The following is a 16,740-nucleotide window of genomic DNA, read 5'->3' as shown; positions in this document are numbered from 1 at the left end:
CAAAGCTATATCAAGCCCATTATAATCAGTGAAGTGCTCATCTCAGGCTTTGCAAAGTAGTTCAATCGGTAAACAGAATCTCTGTAAACTCTACTGAATAGCCACATGTAAATACCATTGTACTGCCCAGCCTTAAAGGCGACATAAAGAAGTTTCAATAGTCTTTTCTTCCCAATTGTCATGTATAATCAAGTGAAATGGCTTCTGGAACATGAACAAATGTGGGTGGGGCTTGATTTTGTCCATGTTGGAATTGATTGGATGGTTGTGGTTTGCTATTGGTGGATCTCATGTGAGTGACAGGTTATAGCCCCGCCCTCGTCATCAGATAAGAGATGCTGCAAGGGGGAGGGGGAGTTATTTGATCAAAGATCATGAGCGACAGATAAATCATTTAACATAAACACTGCAATATTCAATAAAAAAAAAAACAAGATTTTTGATTTCATGCTGACTTTAATGCAGTAATGGGTTTATAGGGGCTTTTACTAACTCTGTAAAGGTTTAATTGAGAGTAAACAGTGTTGAGCAATAATGCACAAGTAAACAGCGTCAGTACGTCCCAGAATCCCGCTGTTTTTGGTCCATTAGTGAGTCAGTGCATGTTATTTTTATCACTATGACCTGGCCGGTCTGACCGTTGAATCCTCCAGTGGGCCGTTAGTGTTCTCGAGTCTGTGTTCTGAGCAATGCAGTGTAATTCAATCTGAAGTGCCCGACTCCCAGAACACCCTGCATATCACTGCATCCTTTGTGTGTGTGTGTTACCTCACAAGAGCAGTAGCATATTAAACTGCAGCCTTTTGGTCTTTCTAGGAGGAATTAATGGTCCACATGTCATGTTGATCATGAGGAATGTGGAATAAATCACATTACTGATCGGCACTGACTTCCTCTTTGTTATTCTTTTATGGTTTCAGTGTGTGTGTCGTCCAGCAGCGTCTGTGATTCAGACATCAATGATTCCTCAAATCATGTGTCATGTTGAGGAAAGATGTACTTTATTAAAGTCCCCCTTTAGTCAATCATTTTATCCCTTGAAACTCATCTTTGATCATCAAAATGACATATTTAAACATTTTTTCCTGGAAAAAAAATTCTTAATGCCTTAAAATATCTTGAATGTAACTCAACACCCTTGCCTCATTTAGTATGCGTGGTTCTATGAATATGCAAATGAGCCCCGCCTCCACTCACTCACTCAGCTCAGAGATCCACTGGTTGACGATCACACGTTGATCTGATTGGTTACAAGGTAGTTTGTGACGTCAGAAACACCAGCGATTTCAAACCTGTCTTTGGTTCACTGCAGTTTTAAGGAGAAAATACTCAGCAATGGTGTCGACTTATGAATTTACACATGGTTTGTCTTAAAGCATATTTAAAAACACCACATAGACGTATAAACAACATTAAAAGCTTGACTTTAAGTGACTTTAAGTGAACAGAAGCAGATCCATTTCAACCTGCTGGACCATAAAACAGGTGTAAATATCACACTGATGCACCTTATCTCAGATGTCTCTCTAAATAAAGTGCTGTTTTATTTTACTGTCCTGAATGTGGTCATCACTTATGAAAAAAAAAAAATGCTATTTTAAAAGTTCATTATTTTGATTATTGGGTGTAATAGAATAGGTTAGCACGCTTTAATGTTTAAAAAAACACATAGTTTTTCACATACTGTACATTATTGCAGCTCCTATATACAGTCTGTCTGAAACGTGCTGATTTCTACAAAGCCCCTCCTTCCGAAAATCCGAGTGCTCTGATTGGCCAAACACCTCAAGCGTGTGTTTGAAATGTAATGTACTAGGGCTGCATGATATTGAAGAAAAATGCGATATGCGATAACTCATTAAATACTGCGATATTCGATATGCAATACGATAATGCTTAAAGTGTGTAAAATAAACTTAAATTATCTTTAACATATTGAAAATTATATACATATGTTTTTCACATTATTTTTCTGGCAAGAAAACATCCCTACAACTTCTGAAAGTGAACATCAGTGTTTTACTGTAGCATAAGAGCATAAGCCTACATTAGGTTTATTAAAAAACAAAAATTGAATAATCAAATACTGCTTAGTTTTCACTGTATATACTGATTCTTATTAAAGCTACAACAGTTATTCTATCTATTCTATCTAAATTCTATTCTATTCTAAATTCTATCTATTCTATAATATCTAAAACTTTACAAAAGTTTCTTTCTGTGCTTTCCTGCAGCTCAAACAGTAGCTCGTTGGCGCTTACAACGCTAAGGTAAGGCCCTATGATTTCCGTGATGCGGAAAACGCGGACGGAATCACGGAATTTACACATGAAAACGGAATTCTCTTATACGCACGGAATTTGCATATGTTTTGTTGACATATTAAAGGTCCCGTATTATGCCCCTTTTCACAAGATGTAAAATAAGTCTCTGATGTCCCCAGAGTGTGTATGTGAAGTTTCAGCTCAAAATACCCAACAGATCATTTTTTACAGCATGTTTAAATTGTCATTTTTTGGGGCTCAGAAAAACGCCCTGTTTTAGTGTGTGCCCTTTAAATGCAAATGAGCTGCTGCTGGACGACCCAGGGGGCGGAGCTTCATGAGCTCGCGCTCAGTCTGTCAGGACAATTTCATCTCACGGAATGATGATAATATCAGAAACTCTCAGTAACGGCGTTCATTTCGAGTCGGACAATAATGCCTACAGAGTCAGAGTGCTGTATAGAGAAGAAACAGGTATAGTTTAGTAGTTTAATTACGGTTATTATAACGTATTTGTCATCTGCTTGTATGTATCCATTATTTATTAATAGCCTAGTTGCTACAAGTCTGCTGTCTGAATGATGATCAAACATATCCTGATGAGTTTAATAAAGTTTATTGTACATCACACAAAAGATGAAGCGTCAGTTTTACTTCAGAAAATCACCGTAAGAGCTGAGTAAACACAGTAGGCTAAGTTATAAGAAGTGTGCAAGTAGCCAGTAGAGTTGAGGGAGCATTCCTGTGGGCGGAGGTTAGTCAAGAAACGGTTCTAGTGACATCACTAAAGAAGGATCAATACTGCTTAGAAGTGAAAAGAAAACGAGAAAAAATCCGAAAAATCCGAAAGGGCTAAAAATTATCCAAAAAAACGGAATTTGAAAAAAAATAAAACGGAATTTGAAAAAAAATAAAACGGAATTTGAGAAAAAATAAAACGGATTTCATAGGGCCCTGTCATGGGTTCGTTTCCCAGGGAAAGCAAGAACTGATAAGAATGTAAATTCCTTGAAATGCAGTGTAACCCGCTTTGGATAAAAGCGTCCGCCAAATGTAAATGCTATAATGTTATTCAGCCAAGAGCAGTGAGTGATTTTCTCTTTGTCTTTTGTTCATGACCACAGTTATTGCAAGCCGTTGCGATATTCATATTGCGATAATATACTGTTACGTCCCTTTTAGAGTTGAATAGGGGTAAGGGAATATAACATTTAAATAAAGATGTGTGTGTGTAACTCAATATGAAGGACAGGGCAATAAAAGGAAAAAGATCAACTCAAAAAACTCCGCTCAAAAGAATTTATTTTTAACAGTGCCAAAAGTGAAAGAATGAAGAGAAAATAATATTTACAGACAATGAGGAGAACAACAAGACAAATAACAATACTAAACAAAAACAAACAAAGGTGGGAAGGCGAGCTCGAGAGATGCCAAATAAAATAAATAAATAAAACAGAACAAACTAGCTATAAGATTAATTCAGCTAAACTAACTACCAAACGAAAAATGTAGAAAAGAAAAGTCTTCGGCGTCAAGACGCCCTAACCAAACTACACTGACTACAATATAACAAAAATTACAGGGTGTGGCACTCTCCTAAACTAGTGTGTCTAATACAATTCAAGATGTCCTATGTGGTGCGACTTGCTAACCTGCTCCCTCCTTCCCAGCCTCACACACACGGTGATGACTGAACAAGGATGAACAGTATAACAAACAAAAACACTTCACAACCACTATACGACAATTGATTAACTCACACGATAGACACACAGAAATCAGCGACAGCGAGCCAAACAAAGACAATGTTGCCATTTGCAATATTTCGATAATTTCGATATATTGTGCAGCCCTAGCCCATAATCACGAGCCTCCAAGGCTTCTGAACTATTTGTAAACACAGAGTTAATAATAATAATGTGGTTTGTTTTGACGTATCAGTTTCGAGCTTGAGTCAGAAATTAAAAATGCGGATGATCAAGCTGATCATTTTTTCATTGCAAGCTTGACATGAGCAGAATGTGTGGCAGTGGCGAGTAGTCTAACCGGCGTTGTGCTCTCCAGGTTCACGAAGCCGTCCTCTGTAAAATACGCCGTGCACAAGCAAACTTTTGGGTCGCTTTATATACAGCTTTATATATAAATCTTAACCTCTAAAAAGCAAAAGTGGTTTTGCTTTCGCATCCAAACACACAGCGACAACAGGTCTTTCTTTGTATATACTTTTGGTCGGCTTTATGCTAATATGACACACAGTGTACACAATAATACACACTGTGACGTGGATGTTTGAGAAAGTAAAATCTGGACTTTAATCAAGGCCTTTTAGGCTGGTCTGGATCAGTGTTCTCTGTTAGAAAGAATAAATCGCTCTGTGGGAGAATATGAGCTTTGTGACTTTGTAGATCGTTTGCACAAAAAGATACTTTACACATTAAAAGAAAAGGAAAACATAAAAAACCCGTTTAATTGTATTGAATATGCACTTGTAATCTATAAAACTGTACTTGGAACGTACTTAAAGTACTCTTTCATGACTGTTTTTTAACACACTTAAGTACACCTTTAAAAGTACACCTTTTTAATAGTGTCTCTTAGTCAAGCTTTAAAGAAGTATACTTACTTTGATGTGTTGACTAACATACTTAAGCATATGTAAAGTATTTGATTATAATTTTAACTGTAGTGTGTTATTCAGTATTACATTTAAAGTTAATACATTTTAAGTGTACTAAATTTACACTTCCTCATTACAAATGTGTAACTGCAAATATATTTAAATACATGACATGAAAGTTTCAATAGAAATGAAAAAATGTAAGTATATTTCAGTTTACCATAGTGTAAAGGTTTGTCAGTACATCAGACAGTAGCCGTATTTCAAAGACAATAGAAGTAATTATGAAATTCCATATAAAGATATACTTAAGTCCTACACTTAAGTGGATCACTTAAACACTCTTAGTTCAACTAATTGCATTTAATATTCAATTTAAACCGTAATATATTTAACTTTACTTGCCGAAAATCCGAAAACATTACATTGTTCACACGACTTGAGTATCTTCTTTTAATGAAGTATATTTCCCTAATAACTACTCATTTTAAAAGTATGCCGACGTACTTCTTTTTCACAAGTGTTCATTTAAGAATGCTGCAGGTTTTCCTGATGCCACAAACACTCTTGCCAAAAAACGTAACACAACCGAAACATTTCACATCAACAAATGCAACAAAAGCAAGCAGCAAAATCATGAGTTATTTTAGCAAACCATTCTTTTTCTTTTAGGTTTGGTAGATTTCACTGAATTTTCTTCTGTGCCACACACTTTCCGTTTTCTTTTCTAAATGTTTCATAATGTAAAACTCTGTTAGATGTGAATCTAGAAGTTTCTACACAGCCAGTGCAGACATGTCTTTCTACTGAACTAAACTGCATGTCAAAGGTCATGAGGACAAAACAGCTCATGACTTGTGAAGCACGACAACCCTTGCAGCCAGAAGATCTCACCATACAGTATGTCGAGTCTCATAGTTCTCGTGAGGAATAAACGCTCCTTAAAATAAATTCCCCTGTTGAACCGCAGAGCTATGCTGTTTGTCTGCTTTAATGACAGGCTGCTGTATTCCTGGACCTGTGTTTGCATTGTGCACATGGGCGAGTGTGTTTACACATGCATGCATACAGTAACACTTAGTACGCCTTAAATCACTGCTTTGATGTTAAAATAATTTCTTCTATCCCGGGATAATGTGTAGATTTACTAAGTCTTGTAGTTTTTTGCAAACACAGTTAAGCTTTTTGGCCACAAATGGGTTGTCAACCTGTTTTACATCTGTAATGTGACGTACAGCACTGTTCAAACTTTTGGGTTCAGTACTTTTATTCATTAAGGATGCATTAAATTAATCAAAAGTGACAGTGAAGACATGTATAATGTGATTTCTACTTCAAATAAATGCTGTTCTTTGAACTTTATATTCATCAAAGAATCCTGAAACATGTATCACGGTTTCATAATGTTGCTTTGGGAACTAACTGAAATTTAAATAAGCTTTTTTATATTTTACATTTACATTTATTAATTTAGCAGATGCTTTTATGCAAAGGAATACAACAAGCAGTTAATCTTTTATTTGATTTCAGTTACCATTTATTTTAATTCAAGTTACGGAAATTATTTTCTGAGTTGTTTTTAGTTTTAGTTAACGATAATAACCCCTGCTGAACAGGAGGAAGTTCCTTAAAGAGGTTCTTAATCAATAGCTTCCTTTATCTGGTGTGGTGTTGTGTCTGTGAAGGTTCATTCTGCCACAGGCGAGAAAAGGAGATGAAGCTTGTGTGTGCAGAAAGGACGGCCCACTGGGCGGAGCTTCCCTAACTCCTTATATGGGCGAAGGCTGGTCACATGATCAAGCCGGTGTCAAAGAGATAGGAGCACAACTGAGAACTTCGAACCACAACTCTAACAAGCCAGCGCAGAGGAGGAGAGTCAGCGTGTGTGAGACAGACTGATAAGGAGCAAGACAGACGTCTCGCAGAGAGACACATGGTGAGAAAATGCCCACCAACTTCACCGTGGTCCCCGTGGATGATGGCAGAAAGCCCGCTGAGGAAGACTCCGATGACAACAACGTCCTGAAGGAGGAGGATGAAGAAACCGTAGGTGAGGTTGGGAGTTTTCTAGACTACGGTGTGTGTGTATCCAAACAGCCCAGCTGGAGCTCGTGTAACGTGCCGCTTCAGGTTAACTTAACGGGTCACTGTCCGCAGTTTGTTTGTCTTTCTCTCTCTCTCTCTTTCTCTCCGCGCTGAGCGAACACGCCTTCTCTCTTTCCTCTTTCACATGGGTGTGAGGAGCATGTGCTGAAGAAAAGCTCACGTGATCGTTGTTTGAAACCGTTTCTTGCATCTTTTGTGGTTTCATTTATTCATTTAATGCACATTATCATTAGACATACTGTATCTAGTCAATATTTATGCATAAATGGCAGCAGTGTGGACTTATTTCTACATTCACTGGCATAGTTTAACTACATGTTTCCTAAAGCAGGGGGTATGTTGAATATGCATGAAAAATTCACTGTGAATTAAGTTGGCAATGTAAAATAAAGCATCATCACAGAGTTTATCATTAGACAACTTTTGCAATCCTTGTCTTTTAAGACAGAAATGCTATTAATAGCATTTCATATTGAATATCCATGATAAGTTCAATGTGATTTGGCAGGCAATAACAGATGCAGCATCATCATGAATATTGAAGTATTTTAATGCACTTTTTTATTTGGTTGTTGCATTTTCTGAAAGACTTTATTGTTTTGTCTTGTGGGGGCATTAAGAAAGAAATGCTTATAATAGCGTTTCATATTTAAAGTAGCACAAAATGTGATTTGAGTTAGTAAGTTTGATTCATTAATATGAATCAGTTTCAGTGAATGAAGTCTGAATCAGTGATTTGTTTACATCATTCAAAAATGTTTGCTGTGACTTCTTTTAAAATGTTTTCATAAAAATAAGCTAGTTAAAATTATTTGTTTATATGCATTATTAAATTGCAGCGAATTAAAATTATTAAATTAACTTAGTACTTATTAACTACTTATTTACAGTATTTTTCTTAATGCATTAAATATTTAGAATTGATTTCCTTACATGAAATGAAATGATGTTTGGAAAATATGTTATTTTAGAGAAAATACATAAATATTGAGATGTATATTGAATATTGGCTGAAAAACAAGGACATTTTTCTTTAGTTTTGTACCTCTCGGTTCTAAACTGCAGCTTGTAACGACCACAGGTCACTGAGTTCATCTCTAATGAATCTCTACAGAAACGAACTGTTATTACATGTCGTGCACCAGCCGATGGCTTTTCTCCTGCTAATTGCTACCCTGGCTTACAATTACGGCCCAAATTTTCCAGGCTCAGTAGAGGAACTGAATGCATATTAAGGGTTATGTAAGCGGGCAGTTTTCTGTGTTGTGCAACGGCTGTTTTTCTTCCCCGTCTCTCCTGTGAGATGAACACGGACTCGGATTCCAGTCAGAGCTATTGATTTGTCATGTTGCTTGCTTGCTGTTGGTTCCCGCCGGTGGGAGTTGAAGACTCCACCCTTCCCATTCACCGTCATATCTGGAGCTGGTCTTTGTCTTTATTTCTTTTAGGACTTTACAGATGAAGGACACAGTGTCGATATAGAGTTGCCAGTCCTCGTCGTATAAGCACAAGAGCCTCCTCAGAGATAAGGTCTCTCTCACTCCCTGCGTTTCTGCCTGATTACACATTACTAGCATACAGCGCCGCGGCTGACATCTGTATCCACTTATTCCCCATCTCCACCCATGGAAAAGGCAACCTGAAATTGAATAACAGTAACTGTAAACCCTCTCAGCACGTACTTTATCTTCTCAAAGCATTAAGCTCAGCGAGAATAAATACAGTTATATGAACTTGTGTTTTTTTGGATTAAGGACTAAGGAGGCGACCTGTCTGTAGAGTTTTATTAAACGCATTTGTCAGAATTGCAAGAAAACAATGCAAGCACTCTTGTGTGATATTATTATTATGATATGAAACAGATATCAGCAGAAAAACTGGTTTCGATTCACATTTCCCATGTTGTTTTTTTGCTGATTTCACAGCGCCGCAAGACGATTATTAAAATCATCCACGTCCCAGTGCGTATTTAAACAGCACAGCAGATTGTGCCTGATAACCGTTGTTAGTGGATCCTGAAATATAATTTTTGATGATATCAGGCAGTGATTCATGATTCCACCCTAATCATGGACTTTTGCACAACTCACATTTTAGAGGCTGTAGAAATGCAATGTTTTTTGTTTTTTCTTCTCCAATTACAGTAGTCAGTGTTTGTTTAACGCACAGGGAGGATATTAGAGGTATGCATGTGAAATGATGATCTGTATGGATGTGAAGTGGTTGATGGTTAGATGAACTCTTCTTTAAAGGTCAGTTCTCATGCACAGTGTGTGTAACGAGGGAGGCTTCATCTTTCTGTGTCAACGATGGGTTACGAAACCATGGACACTCGGAAGAGAAAGAAGTCGAACTGAGTGCGCTCTGAATTTGAGCTTTTTTGAAGAGATGATTTGTGTCAGACAGCTTTAGATTTAATATGGCAGAAAAACTGAAGAACAACATGTTGCTAAATAAAGCTTAGAGGATGTTCTATGCTAAACCCTGTGTTGTTCAGACTCTAAATTCAGATTTTTAAGGAAGTTGTAAACAATTAAGTTCCACATTGTGCCTAAAAAACTTTAAAACATGTTTTCCTCATCTTGACTGGTAATGGACACGTCATGCTCTATATTTTCATAATATTCCATGTTTTTTTCTGTCGTTTTCACATGCAAATAAAGTAAAGCTGTCCTTACCACTGATTTCCATGCAAATGTATCCACCACAGTTTAAAAGTTACAAAACATCAGTTGACAAATTCATACCTTTGCACCAGCCCAACTTGACAACTTGGCAATGTTATTAATAAAGTAAAGGCCTGGTTTTTGTTGATGGATATTCACTGCTGTCTGTTTCGTTCAGTGTTTGTTAGTTGTATACGAGGCCTCTTGTCCTGCTCAGACCTTCTGCTCGTATCAGCAAGCACTTTTTCATCCGTCTAGGATGTGTTTTGTAATATTTGTTTTCCAGCATTGCTTCCCATGACGTCATGATCATGTCATTGTTCTCCCCTCGACCACTGACGACTGTAACGCCGTCCAGATGTGGAGAATGTAGAAATCCTGGTGTGTGTTTGTGGTTCAGCGTTCACACCACACCCTCTTTACGCACACCAACGCCTTCAGCTGCGTTTGCTCGTGAGAACCAACCCATTTCATACATCAGATAAATATTTTTAGATTTCATAATGATTCCTCATTGTTCCTCACATATCTGTCTGCATTTCTTAAAGAGTTCACACAAAGTGGAAATTCTCACATTATTTAATCACACACTTGTCATTTCAATCTCATGCTGTTATTTTTTTGATGATCACAAAAGGATAATAAAAGGTCTTCTGAAGCTGTTTGGCAGGTTTATGAGGAAAAGACCAAAACACTCTCATGTCTCTGCAATTTCAAACTCATGCTTTGAATTTGGAAATTACATTTTGATATTTTTGTCTTGTTTTCCAGTACAAATATCTAAACATTCATAAATCAACACTGTCAGAAATCAAATCTGTATAATTGTAAAAAGGTCGGTAATTTTCTGCTTGGACATTTTCCCATTAAGTTCACGAAAATTTAATTTAACCTTAAAACAATGCAATGCAATGTGTAATTAAATTTGCAATCAGTATGGAAAATTCCTTCATATTAGCACAGCACATTGTGCCCTATTTTTACAGACTTTTTTATTTTATTAAAATACATTTACTTGACTCAAAATTAAGCTTATGCTTAAAACAATTTAAAAAAAAATCTCCCAATTGGGTAAAAAATATTTCAAAGGAAAAACAAGATTATTTTTCCAACCACATTAGCAGATATTATTTTCTGTTTTTTAAGCAAATTTTTATAATTTTTTCAGAAAATAAAACTGTCATTTTGCTTCTCTTTTAAATGGATCTTGCTTTAAGAATGTTTAGATATTTGTAAACAAGACAAAAATGCTGAGGAAGAACATTGTAATGGTAAGGAGAAGTGTAAAGATTGTGTTTCAACATATGGGTTTGGAATGACATGAAGGGAAGTAAATAATGAGAGTTTTCATTTTTGGGGTGAGCCATATCTTTAATAGCAAGGTGATAACTAGTAGCCTGACGTCGTCATACTCAGATTCTAGTCAGAATGTGAGTCTGATACTGCTCCATTGAGCTTTGATTATGGGGCGTGTTTCAACCGAACCAGGAAAAAAAATTCCTCTGCACTCAATTGGATAGACCTACAACCAATCAGAGCAACGGAGTAAGTGACGCATGTTTTTCATTCATGTTTCTGATCGCGGTTCTCTGTTCCTCTTTTAAAATGAATGCGCTGTCGATATCTTCTATAACAGACGCGATGGCGGAATCTACACATGATGTTTTATAAACAAAGTTCAGGAGGAGCACATTCAAATAATCAATCCAATCAGCCGTCTACGGTCTACAGTATCAGCATGAGAGGAAGCATATATTTATTCACTCTGTCAACTCACCTAACATTCCTTGACAGTTTTCAGCATCCCTCCACTCACTCTCGGCTTGTTCTTCCACAGCCTGGAATACGGGGGGAGTACTTTGGGTTCGGGCCGAATACCGAGCCCGCCCTCTCCTCGGACAGCACGCCAAATATGCATTTATTCTATCTGACTTATTTGTAAGCGTGAACTCGTGAAATCTCAATTCTTCAGCGGCAGTCATTTGAATTCAACCCAAGCACTCGTTGATGACGTGGATGATTACGTTACCGTTGCTCATCTGTCCATCATCGTATAAAGCCCGCCCTGACAATTTGATTGGTCCGAACAATTTTTGTTTGGGCATAATAGCTCCTCAACGGAACGAGTCCAGACCGAACTTCCCGACTTAAAAATTTTGTGGGCGGGGCTAAGTTCGGCTGGCATCCAGGCTAGATAACTAGTGCATTCTGAATAAAATGGTAAAACCAGCAGGAGATTGTGTTTCTGTCAGGATTGTTGAGCTCATTTCTCGCTGGTTTGGTGTTTCTGTCAGGATTGTTGAGCTCATTTCTCGCTGGTTTGGTGTTTCTGTCAGGATTGTTGAGCTCATTTCTCGCTGGTTTGGTGTTTGTCAGGATTGTTGAGCTCATTTCTCGCTGGTTTGGTGTTTCTGTCAGGATTGTTGAGCTCATTTCTCGCTGGTTTGGTGTTTGTCAGGATTGTTGAGCTCATTTCTCACTGGTTTGGTGTTTCTGTCAGGATTGTTGAGCTCATTTCTCGCTGGTTTGGTGTTTCGGTCAGGATTGTTGAGCTCATTTCTCACTGGTTTGGTGTTTCTGTCAGGATTGTTGAGCTCATTTCTCTCTGGTTTGGTGTTTCTGTCAGGATTGTTGAGCTCATTTCTCGCTGGTTTGGTGTTTCGGTCAGGATTGTTGAGCTCATTTCTCGCTGGTTTGGTGTTTCTGGCAGGATTGTTGAGCTCATTTCTCGCTGGTTTGGTGTTTGTCAGGATTGTTGAGCTCATTTCTCACTGGTTTGGTGTTTCTGTCAGGATTGTTGAGCTCATTTCTCGCTGGTTTGGTGTTTCTGTCAGGATTGTTGAGCTCATTTCTCGCTGGTTTGGTGTTTCGGTCAGGATTGTTGAGCTCATTTCTCACTGGTTTGGTGTTTCTGTCAGGATTGTTGAGCTCATTTCTCGCTGGTTTGGTGTTTCTGTCAGGATTGTTGAGCTCATTTCTCGCTGGTTTGGTGTTTCGGTCAGGATTGTTGAGCTCATTTCTCGCTGGTTTGGTGTTTCTGTCAGGATTGTTGAGCTCATTTCTCACTGGTTTGGTGTTTCTGTCAGGATTGTTGAGCTCATTTCTCGCTGGTTTGGTGTTTCTGTCAGGATTGTTGAGCTCATTTCTCGCTGGTTTGGTGTTTCTGTCAGGATTGTTGAGCTCATTTCTCGCTGGTTTGGTGTTTCTATCAGGATTGTTGAGCTCATTTCTCACTGGTTTGGTGTTTCTGTCAGGATTGTTGAGCTCATTTCTCGCTGGTTTGGTGTTTCGGTCAGGATTGTTGAGCTCATTTCTCGCTGGTTTGGTGTTTCGGTCAGGATTGTTGAGCTCATTTCTCGCTGGTTTGGTGTTTCTGTCAGGATTGTTGAGCTCATTTCTCACTGGTTTGGTGTTTCTGTCAGGATTGTTGAGCTCATTTCTCGCTGGTTTGGTGTTTCTGTCAGGATTGTTGAGCTCATTTCTCGCTGGTTTGGTGTTTCTATCAGGATTGTTGAGCTCATTTCTCACTGGTTTGGTGTTTCTATCAGGATTGTTGAGCTCATTTCTCACTGGTTTGGTGTTTCTGTCAGGATTGTTGAGCTCATTTCTCACTGGTTTGGTGTTTCTGTCAGGATTGTTGAGCTCATTTCTCGCTGGTTTGGTGTTTCGGTCAGGATTGTTGAGCTCATTTCTCGCTGGTTTGGTGTTTCTATCAGGATTGTTGAGCTCATTTCTCGCTGGTTTGGTGTTTCTGTCAGGATTGTTGAGCTCATTTCTCGCTGGTTTGGTGTTTCGGTCAGGATTGTTGAGCTCATTTCTCACTGGTTTGGTGTTTCTATCAGGATTGTTGAGCTCATTTCTCACTGGTTTGGTGTTTCGGTCAGGATTGTTGAGCTCATTTCTCACTGGTTTGGTGTTTCTATCAGGATTGTTGAGCTCATTTCTCACTGGTTTGGTGTTTCTATCAGGATTGTTGAGCTCATTTCTCACTGGTTTGGTGTTTCTATCAGGATTGTTGAGCTCATTTCTCACTGGTTTGGTGTTTCTATCAGGATTGTTGAGCTCATTTCTCACTGGTTTGGTGTTTCGGTCAGGATTGTTGAGCTCATTTCTCGCTGGTTTGGTGTTTCTATCAGGATTGTTGAGCTCATTTCTCGCTGGTTTGGTGTTTCTGTCAGGATTGTTGAGCTCATTTCTCGCTGGTTTGGTGTTTCGGTCAGGATTGTTGAGCTCATTTCTCGCTGGTTTGGTGTTTCGGTCAGGATTGTTGAGCTCATTTCTCGCTGGTTTGGTGTTTCGGTCAGGATTGTTGAGCTCATTTCTCGCTGGTTTGGTGTTTCTATCAGGATTGTTGAGCTCATTTCTCACTGGTTTGGTGTTTCTATCAGGATTGTTGAGCTCATTTCTCGCTGGTTTGGTGTTTCGGTCAGGATTGTTGAGCTCATTTCTCGCTGGTTTGGTGTTTCGGTCAGGATTGTTGAGCTCATTTCTCACTGGTTTGGTGTTTCGGTCAGGATTGTTGAGCTCATTTCTCACTGGTTTGGTGTTTCTATCAGGATTGTTGAGCTCATTTCTCACTGGTTTGGTGTTTCTGTCAGGATTGTTGAGCTCATTTCTCGCTGGTTTGGTGTTTCGGTCAGGATTATTGAGCTCATTTCTCACTGGTTTGGTGTTTCTGTCAGGATTGTTGAGCTCATTTCTCGCTGGTTTGGTGTTTCGGTCAGGATTATTGAGCTCATTTCTCACTGGTTTGGTGTTTCTGTCAGGATTGTTGAGCTCATTTCTCACTGGTTTGGTGTTTCTATCAGGATTGTTGAGCTCATTTCTCGCTGGTTTGGTGTTTCTGTCAGGATTGTTGAGCTCATTTCTCACTGGTTTGGTGTTTCGGTCAGGATTGTTGAGCTCATTTCTCACTGGTTTGGTGTTTCTGTCAGGATTGTTGAGCTCATTTCTCGCTGGTTTGGTGTTTCTATCAGGATTGTTGAGCTCATCGCTGGTTTGTTGTCATTCAGAACCTTGCACTTCCTGTTTCCTGCTGGCTGAATTCTGCTTACATGTGCTGTGGCCGATAAGACCCTGTGTGTGTTTCCCAGTGTGTGTGTGTGACACATTGAGCGCTGACCTGTCGGCTCGACATCCTTTGCCGGCCACTTTCCCTTTCCCAGCTCGAGTTCCTCTGGAGAACAGCTTTCTATGCCATCATTCATTTTTACAGCCTAAAAAACTGAGAAAGCAATGGCCAAACATGTAGCACTTCTCTTTAACAGGTTGACGGCTTCCTAAGAAGCCAACGGCCTGAAGTAACCTTAAAGTTATAAGTGTTTACACCAGATAACAGAGCCTTATAAACTCTGTGCCTCTAAAAATAAGACACACTGAATGTCCTGTTGCCTGGTAAGAATTTGAATGTTTTACAGGCCTGGATTATGTCATTGGCTCTTTTCTCCAGTTCACAGATTGGTCAGATAATGCACATCAGCATCACCCATGTTGTGTGCAGGTTAATTCATACATTGATGCTTTTGACGTTTCTCTTTTTGAGTAGCTTGTTGTGTAGATAATAACTTTATCAACTTCTTTTACTGTTTCAACTGTAACATTAGTTTAAAGTTGATTAAAGTTCAGTGTTATTTAAGTATTGAGACACTTGTTGTTATTATTAATATTTTAAATTTATTTGTAATATTTGAAAAAAAATATTTTTATATTTTTCATATTGGTTGAAGTTTGTTTTTTGTGTCATTTTTATTATTTTCTAAAAACATGTCTTTATAGTTTTTATTAATTTCTATTTCAGTTATATTAGTACATCAAGGTAAACTAAATGAAAATGAGAAATTTGGCAGCTAGATAAAAAAAAATTTTTTTATAAATACGGGAATGAATCCTCTTATTATCGTTGTGTGTCTGTACGGAACATGACTCGCTCCCGAAACTGTAATGATTGACAGCGTGCTAAACATACAGTAGCAACGCTCTACCGCTATTTTTGACCAAAGTAATATTAAAGCGACCAAAGACTCGTTATGTTCTGTGATTTTAACGAAACCACCGTCTACAGAGGTTGCCATGTCCGTTTATTATAATGCTTTATATTGAAAACAAGACCAAAATATTACGACCCACACCTACCTACTTTATGAACTCCATAAACTGGATCACTTTATGAGCCGAGCTCATATCATAAGCATTTTTGGGCTTGTTGTTTGAGCTTGGCACTTGAAGTGATCCAGTTTATGGAGTTAATAAAGTTGTGATATTCTGGTCTTGTTTTTAATATAAAGCATTTGAATTTATTTTGGTTTATAATGGGCTTTTATGCATTCCACTTCCCTGCACTACATTTGGACACACGTTTTGAATTTCATAATAATTCCCCATTGTTCCTCACACATCTGCCTGTGTGTCTTAAAGGGATAGTTCACACAAAAGTGGAAATTCTCACATTATTTAATCTCCCACATGTCATTTCAATCTGACATGCTGTTATTTTTTGTGGATCACAAAAGTAGAATTTTATGTCTTTTGAAGCCGTATGACCAAAATTTCATATCTCTACATTTTCAAACTCATGCTTTGAATTTGGAAATGCCATTTTAGTGAATAAAGGTTTACATTTTTTAACCTGTTCCTTGCATACATATATAGAAATATAGCACTTGAGTCATATGGATTATATTATGATACTTTTATGGTGATTTTGAGTGTTTTTTTACGGCAGAAAATACATTTTTACTTAGTATGTTTGTCTTGTTTTCCAGTACAAATATTTAACCGTTCATAAACACTGTAAGAAATAAAATCTGGATTTTTTTGGTCTTGTTTTCAATATAAAGCCTTTGGATTTATTTCTGTTTATTATGAGCTTGCTGTTGTTCGCTGTTTTTTTTCTAGCAAAATCATGGCAGCACACATGATTCATGGTAGTTCAATGTGCTTTGCATAAAAGTATTTGAAAATAATCATAACAGGTTTCTCTAAAGTTTGTTTTGAAACAGACCTTCATGCAAACGTCACTTAGTCCTGCTGTGTCACGTCTGTAATCTAATCTTAAATATCCAGTCGTGCAGAGTGAGATCCAGCGTTT

The 16,740-nt window shown here is 38.0% G+C and overlaps 1 protein-coding gene across 6 annotated transcripts in view; it reads left to right on the top strand.

The window, feature by feature from the left end:
- slc12a7b (solute carrier family 12 member 7b) overlaps positions 1–16,740 on the top strand; it is a 74,441-nt gene that overhangs the window by 12,581 nt on the left and 45,120 nt on the right. For 2 of the 6 annotated variants that reach the window (XM_084102645.1, XM_084102642.1), the window contains exon 1: positions 6,689–6,931. The exons of the other annotated variants lie outside the window; for them this stretch is intronic. In XM_084102645.1, the coding sequence (XP_083958771.1) occupies positions 6,826–6,931 (106 nt within the window). In that variant the 5' untranslated portion in view covers positions 6,689–6,825. Of the gene's footprint in view, positions 1–6,688; positions 6,932–16,740 lie in introns of those variants that run through there. 6 annotated transcript variants of the gene reach the window in all.

The sequence above is a fragment of the Abramis brama genome (assembly GCF_963993115.1).
Source record: "Abramis brama genome assembly, chromosome: 24".
NCBI lineage: Eukaryota > Metazoa > Chordata > Actinopteri > Cypriniformes > Leuciscidae > Abramis > Abramis brama.
This window is presented reverse-complemented; position numbering and strand designations above follow the sequence as displayed.